At 44.2% G+C, this 8,244-nt stretch overlaps 1 protein-coding gene across 2 annotated transcripts; it reads right to left on the bottom strand.

Moving 5' to 3' along the window:
* Nucleotides 1-227: 227 nt before the first annotated feature.
* saal1 (serum amyloid A-like 1) lies at nt 228-7,552 on the bottom strand. Of its 2 annotated transcripts, none has more exons than XM_023793873.2 (13): nt 7,330-7,552; nt 6,663-6,862; nt 6,174-6,275; nt 5,810-5,893; nt 4,524-4,603; nt 3,841-3,900; nt 3,182-3,297; nt 2,898-3,054; nt 2,677-2,762; nt 2,028-2,213; nt 1,658-1,746; nt 1,348-1,440; nt 228-993 (listed from the first exon to the last, which is right to left on the bottom strand). In XM_023793873.2, exons 1-13 carry the CDS (start codon nt 7,331-7,333, stop codon nt 907-909), a joined length of 1,344 nt encoding a protein of 447 aa, XP_023649641.2. In that variant the 5' UTR covers nt 7,334-7,552; the 3' UTR covers nt 228-906. The 2 variants fall into 2 exon arrangements, with proteins under 2 accessions (XP_023649641.2, XP_023649640.1); XM_023793872.2 differs by having other exon boundaries at nt 1,556-1,746; nt 7,330-7,549.
* Nucleotides 7,553-8,244: the final 692 nt, after the last annotated feature.

Below are 8,244 nucleotides of genomic sequence, written 5' to 3'. Positions count from 1 at the left end.
AAACCTGGGACCCTTATTTGTTTACACCCAAACCAGGAATGCACACATCCATCCATCTTCTGTAACCGCTTATCCTATTCAGGGTCGTGGGGGTCTGGACCCTGACCTGGATGCAACAGGCGCAAAGCAAGGAACAACCCAGGATGCAGAGCAAACCCTTTAAAGTCAAAGTATGTATAACAGAAAAGTGCAGAAAATGTACCATGATTATAAAGTATACGAATCAATTATAGAAAGATTTTTATTAGAAAGACGCTACATCTAATAAAGTCATAAAGAAATAAGTGGGGCAATAATCCGAAATAAAAGACCAAATCTCTACATATGGCTACTATCAACCGAGATTCAAAGCCAGTGTAAACACAAACACACTAAATAAAATGACGTCTGTAGGTACTTCAGTCCTGTTCCTCTGGAATCCCAGAGGATATATGACCTACAAGAGACAGAAAGCAGAGCCAGAGAACTCTATCTGAGCAGATAATTCCTTTATACACCAAGTCTCACAACATAACATTAGTGATCACAGCACAGGTGTCAGAGAACCTTAGTTCCTGGGAAAAAAACAGCTTGGAAGACAAAACACTGTCGTCAAGAGGAAACAGTCTGTGGACAACCTTGGGCAGTGTGAGCGTGACGCTGGATGCTGTCCCTCAACACAGCGTGCTTATATTCACACTGCCAGTGTACTCACTGCTAGACTGAGAGTGTGACACGACTCACAAGGGCCGTCTATGCGGACAGCCTGCAGGGCGGCTGGTTGGCAGGTCGGCGCGGTAACTCAGCTCCATGCTGCGCTGCATGAAGTCCGGAGAGGTTTGCCCAAGCAACCAGTGGGGGCAGAGGGCAAAGCAGATGGCACCGCTCATGTGACCGCAAGGGGGAGGAGCCGAGCAGCATGGCTGCTCAGGGCCTGGCGGCGGGGAGCTTCCCCTTCAACACGTCTACCAGCTTGGGCTCCTCTTCTGACAGTGCGGCCGTCATGTGATCTACCTGGGGGGAGACGGAACGGTTAGAGGCAGAATGACCTCAGACGGTTGTTCTGTGAGGACCTGGAGTGTGAAAACACTCAGCACACACACTAACACACTGCTCACAGTCACGCGTCTCGTAACATCACATTCACAATTAAGGGGTTTTGGTTTTGGAACTAGATTTAAAAAAAAAAAAAAAAAAAAAAACAGAACACGCAGCATAAACATTTAAAGTACACAGGATTTGTTTACAGTATACAGTAAAGAAATGCACATCGATTACAGTGTGCAGACATGATCAAAAGAGCCTTTGCATAGTCACTTAATGTCAAAAAATGCACAAAAACGAAAAGGAAACACGTAAAATACTGACTGCAGCCCTGTGCTGTGGCAACAGGCTGTTTGCCACAAGCAGACAGGTTTGCGCTGTTAGGGATCCTCTCTTCACCAGCTCAGCCATCGCACCCTGTGCACATGCAACACAAATGCAATATGTTGCGTTAGCACTGTCTGAGCATGAAGAAAAAACGCACTTCTTGTATCTTTTCTTGCCGTTTCTTTACTTAATAATGTCCCCTTACTTTCGTTAAATCAATTAGAACGCTGGCAAGGAACTCAGCAGTAGTTTCCTTCAGGGCCTGTAGCTGCACATCCTCTTCCTCTTCCTCCTCATCCTTGCTCACCTCAGAGTCAGTGTGGTTGCCAGTCTCCCTCTGCTGGCAGACCTGTAAGTACTGCAGCACCCGCAGCAGACTCCCTATAAGAGGCAGGTCTGTAACACAGACAGACAGAAACTCCACCTTACTCACCTTAGCCTGACAGGATCTCAGTATTTAAGAAATATTTTACAAAGGTTCCAAAAGAATTAATAATTTCCATTATTTGTTTTGTTATCAAAATACAATCATGTTGTGGATGCCATTATATTTCACTTCTGTAATTTGCCATCGATGTTCCATAAACTATAACCTATATTCTATTGCCCCAGTTCCTGCTCTCCTCACAGTCATTATCAGCCACCCCCCAATGCCCTGCCTAGATCCCAGTTCATACTCTGCTCCACGTCGCCGCCCTGCTGTCCATATCGGGGAAACAGAGTGGACAGCACAGCCAGTGCAGGAGCTAGCAGGCCCTTCTGCTCCTGCAAAATGACTGGAGGGTCATCCATCTGGCACAGGTCTTGACACACCAGCTCCTTCAAAACGTTCCAGGCCTCCTTACCAAGTCCCTCGCCCTCTGCTGGAAAGTCATGAAGGTTTGGGGAGGTTAATTCCACAGTCCCACGTTCCACTCACTTCCAGGGCTGTGGAGTCGGAGTCAGAGTCGAGGAGTCGGAGCATTTATCTACCGACTCCACAGCCCTGCTCACTTCTAAAGTGCAGGTGTTCATTACACCACCGTTTCCTAATCCAGTCCTCGGGGACCCACAGACAGTCCATGTTTTTGCTCCCTCCCGGCTCCCGGAGCAAAAATGTATACTGTCTGTCATGGAGCTCGGAGAGAGCAAAAACATGGAGTGGCTATGGGTCTCTGTGGACCGGATTGGGAAACACTGCACTACACTGATCAGTCATATTTACACAATTCTTAATAACATCATTTTAAACTTTCATACTATACCAATATGTTTCATGTGGCACACCAGAAGAGGCCAGCGAGGCAGCCAGACAGCAGTCGTGCATCTCTCCGCCACAGGCCTTACCCAGAAATAGCTGGACTCCTTCATCTACTGTAGTGAGCAGCTGGATTGCATGCAGGTACACCTCCAGACTATCCAGACTCTCCGTCCTGCTCTCCCGGACGAGCAAACAGAGTGGCACCAACAATGATGAAAGTTTGCATGAGAAAATGTATAAAAAAAGCTCAAACATTGTGGAACACAACCTAGGTATAAAGAGGAAAATTCTCCTGAAAATGTTTCACCTAAGCTGTTTGGTGGCTTCCAGCAGAGAGGTAGAGATGTGAATCTGGCTGTCAGGATCAACCTCACTGGGCTGGGCTGTGATCCAACTTTTCATAAGATCTTCATCAAGGTCGAAGAGCTTATCCACCAACTCCCCGACCTTCACTAGGAGGTCCGCTTTGGGGATAAAAGAAAAAACAGAAAGTCTCAGCACTGATATAAGTAGACAAGCAAACAGGCTGAAATCTGTTCAGGAATATCTACGTACATATTAAGACCATAATATGACAATATCTATGCTTACTATTTGTAGAGCTGCACATGATGAAACACAGGTTGGGGTAAACAGATTTTTGCTGACGCACTCGCTCCAGCCACAGGGGGGCGACATCAGACTGGGACAGACAGGTAAGCAGCAACCTGGCAAAACATTTAAACCAATAAACACATGAAGAGCATTTCCTGCAGAAGTCTCCTCCACAGACTGCTCATAATATCTTTGTCAAAGTAGTATGTTAATAATTCTGTCAGAGGGCAAAACATTCCAAGCAAGAATTGTGGGAAACTTAAATCTCCCACAAGCATGAATGGTTTTGATCTACAATGGTGCATTAAGTGTAACAAGATATTCTCCAAATCAAGAATTTTAAAAAGAATTTTGTTTAAAAAAATCTATTTATAAAACAATTATGCAACTCCAAATAATTTGTCATTTACAAAGGAGCTGTTGATCACACTATTCTCAGATTAATTTCAAAATCATGCACAGACTTCTAACATACCAATGGATATGCAAACCTTAATAACAAGACTATTAGAGACAACGCCTGGCTCTTCATCAGATAACAGTGTAGCCTCAGAAAACTAATGTTATGTTAACACTGACTATTAGCTAAGACGTTCCCCATGCTCTTGCCCACCTGTTTCCACCTGGTAACTATGCGAGTACAGCTACAAACTGACCTACATGTCTCCAGCAGTGTCGGTGGGTCAGCATCTCCAAGAAGGAGTAGCAGCACTGCTCTGTAAACAAAGGTCACACTTTAGGCTAAACATGCTTCACTCTGTGGATTGAGTTGATTTAGTGTTTAAAGTATTCACAGCAATATAGTATACTATGGTCATATCCTACTTACTTGTAAATAATCAAAAACCTATTTTCCCCCCATAAAAATTAATTTCAAAACATGGTGCCATTACTCATGAGGGCGGAGGGGTGGCTCTAAGGCTCGGGATGTGTGCCAGCAATCTGAAGGTTGCTGGTGTGAATTCTGCAAATACCAGGAGTGATTGTACTCCGTTACGCCCTTGAGCAAGGCCCTTAACCTGCAGCTGCTTCGTCCTGGGTATGACGTTAATCTACATCCAGGCCTGCAAGCAGGTCCTCCAACTTACAGGGAAAATATGGCGGTTGGTGGCAGGACTGGCAATCCAGCCACTGGAAAAACCTCACACTGTTCTATCTGGAGTAGTGTGCTGCTACATAAAAATAATTGACGTAACTGATCTGACAAACCAATCACTGTCTGTTACAACAGATTATCATCAACATTTTTGGTAGACTGCCACTGCACTTTCATGCGTTCAGAATATAATGCTGGAAACAATTAAGCTGGTTCCAAAACTTGTAGTACAAACTATCTTACCCCAGATCCTCATTTTGACTGAGAGTCAGACACGTGTTGGGGAAACAAGCCATGTTTCCAAGGATACCGACACAGATTTCCTATAGGAAAAAAGAACAGGAATCCAGCTTATAAAAGAAAAAACCACCAGCACACTTTATACCGGAAGAGTCTATGTTTTCGATTAATTTCTCATACAAAGATTGCAGATAGGAATGTTTAGACTTTCAGTTAAGACGTTACCACAGGCAACGGGACAAATATCTCAGTAGCAAAGGTATGTCAATGTGTATTCAGGGCCTGCAATAGCCATAATATCTGATACTGCATGCCACTGACCAGCCTTTCCGATGCACGATCCATGACCCCAGGGGTGTCGGAGGAGCGAGAAATCTCTGACAGATTAAGGGGGCCCAGCACTTGGCAGGGGCCCTTGAACAATTATAATTATACGTAGAACTGTGCAGGGGGCCAAGGTGCCCTCCGATTTTGTCAAGGGGCTCAACATTTCTCGATAGATAGATATTGAATCAATGCCACACATCTGTAGCAGAGATCAGGATTAGGAGGGATCTTGCACACACTACAGCAACGGTGCAGATGGGCAGAGCCATATTACTAATATTTTGGCACTTTTCCACTGGCATCGAGGAACTGGGCCGTACACAAGCCGTACTGCGAAGGGGGGCTAGTTACAGTGCGGTTCCAGTGCGCTTCGGTTTTCCACTGCAGAAGGGTCGGCTCGGTAAAGGTGCTGCTGGGTTTGGAGAGCGACAGCGAAGTAAAACCAAAGAGATGCACATTTACTGTTCGGTGTGCATCATGATTTACTAATAATTACCAAATTCTTTAGCACATCTGTGCGAATCGTCTTGTTATGCAAGCATCAAACGCTAGTGGAATTAGCATTAGCTTGTATAAATTTGCGTTACGAATCCAGTGCGTTTCGCCATTCTGTAGTACTTTTTTAAGCAGGAGGTTGGAAATTTTCAAGTTATCAGGAATGCATAAATACATCATGATGTATGATACTGCTAAAAATGAATATATAGAATTCATCCTTTTTCCTTCAGACAATCCATGTGCAGGACACTGGCATCTCCGTGCAGATGGCGGTGATGCAGACAGCTCGATTGGGTCACGATTTCGGCCCTGCTAGTATGCAGGGTCATGTCAGCGCAGGTACGGTTACGGTACAGATTACATTATTTATAATGGAAAACTGCTGGTTTGCAGTGCGGCTCTGGTATGGCTTGATTCTTGGTTGCAGTGGAAAAGCATCATTAGAGACCATGATGACGACTCACTGTAAGCCGGGGACTCCGGGACTTGGCAATCACCCCAAGGAGGATATCAGGAGCCTTGAACTCCTGTAGGAAGCCAGCAACGTCCTGCACATAGAGATCGAACAGTCAGGCTTCGGAAACCAAAACAGAAGAAAGCGAAACACAAGAGAGGACAGATGCATGGCCCACGGTTACTGTATCTCACCATATCTGCAAAAACACATCAATAAGCAAAAATTTCTCATATTCAGAGTTAGACATCGTTACCATGTGACACTAATATTGCTTGCAAAATTACTTAAAGAAAAAAAAAAAAACAAAACAAGGCCTTCTGTCTGTCTGGGTGAACTTGGGTGTGGTCTGAGAGGAGGAAGTCACGGCCAACCTTATCCATGGCCATGTCCCAGATCTTACAGAGCTCCTCCTCCTCTTCTTCAGACAGCTCCACTTGGCTCTCCTGATCACCTCCCTCCTGCTCTGTCACAGACTAAAAGTACAGAGCAACTGTGTCACCATGGTGCCCTGATATGCTTATTACGACCATGACAAACTTTGACATTTTTGTTGCCACAACCTATAGTTTCTCTCACAAGCACCTTACATAAACTATTTACATCACTCTTCAATTGATTCTTGTCTGGTTATATAATGAAGTAACCAGAGCTGGGTAATTCAGGTCCAGAGAGTAAAAGGCCAGACCAAGATTTTGTTCCAACCAACCAGTTGAGCATAAAGAGTCACAGTCACAGAGTATTCAACTGGTTGGTTGAAACAAAATCCCAGTCTGGACTTTTACTCCCTGGTCCTGAATTACCCAGCTCTGGAAGTAACTCTTTTCCTTTCATGCCATTATACTATACCTAGTATTCCATACCTGTACCAGCCGGGTCAGAGTACTGAAGAGCCAGTGTTTGCTGTACACAGTTTCACCGATGGCATCCCCTTCCTCCCCAGATTCAGCCCCGTCCAGGTCTGGAGGTGGCGAGGGGTTGCGGTCCATTTGTGCGGAGTCCCGTGCGCTAAGAGGCGAGCTGCTTATCGCCCTTCCCCCGTCATCCGGATCACTACCGCGATCTGATGAGAAGTGTCGATAATCCATAGCTACTGGCGGATACAATACTGGAATCCACTGCTATTTTTCTGACCTGCCAGGCCGTCCGGAACACTACATTTTCATATGATCCCGACGGAAGTGCTGCGATTACTGAATTTAGCAAGTAACAAAATGCACCAGTAGGTAAGCTGCAAGAACACCCCACAGTGGGCGACAACACATTTAGCTATAAATTAATATTTACTTACTCGTTTGTCGGTGGCAGTAAGTCAAAGTTATATTAGCCGACATACATTAGAGATACACTATATTTATAAGGTGTGTAACATTTGGCAATTAACCATTGATCTATAAGTAACAGTTGATCCTAAAGAAATCATTTAACTAGAAACAAGCAAATTTCATGCTAGGCTGCATTCCCCATAGCTACTTAACAGTAAAAAGCAACGTGAATTTAACAAATATTATTATGACATTAAAAACTTACCCATGTATGTCTATCAGTTAAACAGCACAGTGCAATACCGACAGAAAGGTCTTATTAATTAAAATAATTATACTTGATCAGTATATCTAAGTAAAATCTCTACAGGTACAAATTTGAACAACCCTCCGCTGCCGAACTGCACATGTGTAACTTCCTCGATACGCAGAGCATTCTGGGAGATGTGGACGACTGAAACGTGACGATGGGGAGATTCACGAAAGTGGTTTGCGCATATTCGCAGAATGTTGTCGCGCGGCTTACTGTCTTTGAAATGCAAGTTAATATATGTCAATAAGGTGGGAGTTAAATTTCAATGTATTGTCAAGTATACTCTTAAATAATTGTTGCGTCGCGGCTTTGTTGACGCAGCTTTATTATTATTATTATTATTAAAATGCTTAAAACTAAGCCGAATATCAATGGGGGAAAAAAACAAAAATGAAAAAAGCGTTTCACCTGGGGGAGGCAGGCTGGGACCAGTTGTTCTGTTAATGTGGCGAGATGCACCTAACCTCCAAGAATGACTTGCGCTAGATTGCCAGTATTAAGAAGTAAAATCAATTTTGAAAACCGATGTTATGTAATGTATGCGATGCTTTGCAGTCACTTTTTACAGTTTTAATAATTCACTGATTTTTTTTTCGTTTACACTGTCTTGCCTACACGTGATTATTTTTTTCTGTCGTTAACTGAAATTTGGAGTGCCACTAGGAGAAGTAAGTCGATCGCAGTGAAAGCTGGACGGGTTAGGGGTTTGAATTCCACCTCTGTCGTACGTGTGTGGAGTTTGCATTTTCTTTCCGTGTCGAGTGGGATTCCTCCGTAATTAGGCTACGTGGTGCCTCAAAATTGCCTGTATATTGTGTAAATGAGTGTATGTGCCTCGTGGTGGACTGTCATCCTGTACGTGCAGGA

The sequence above is a fragment of the Paramormyrops kingsleyae genome, chromosome 11, assembly GCF_048594095.1.
Source record: "Paramormyrops kingsleyae isolate MSU_618 chromosome 11, PKINGS_0.4, whole genome shotgun sequence".
Lineage (NCBI taxonomy): Eukaryota > Metazoa > Chordata > Actinopteri > Osteoglossiformes > Mormyridae > Paramormyrops > Paramormyrops kingsleyae.
The sequence above is the reverse complement of the archived record's forward strand: the minus strand, read 5'-3'. Positions and strand labels throughout refer to the sequence as shown.

What these genes read in the sequence shown, in the direction of transcription:
- saal1 (XM_023793872.2), bottom strand. An exon ending in AGTCAAAATGAGGATCTGGG is followed by an intron (nt 3,901 to 4,523) that starts GTAAGATAGTTT and finishes CTTTGTTTACAG; the next exon opens with AGCAGTGCTGCTACTCCTTC. An exon ending in GGGCGGCGACGTGGAGCAGA is followed by an intron (nt 1,747 to 2,027) that starts GTATGAACTGGG and finishes TCTGTGTTACAG; the next exon opens with ACCTGCCTCTTATAGGGAGT.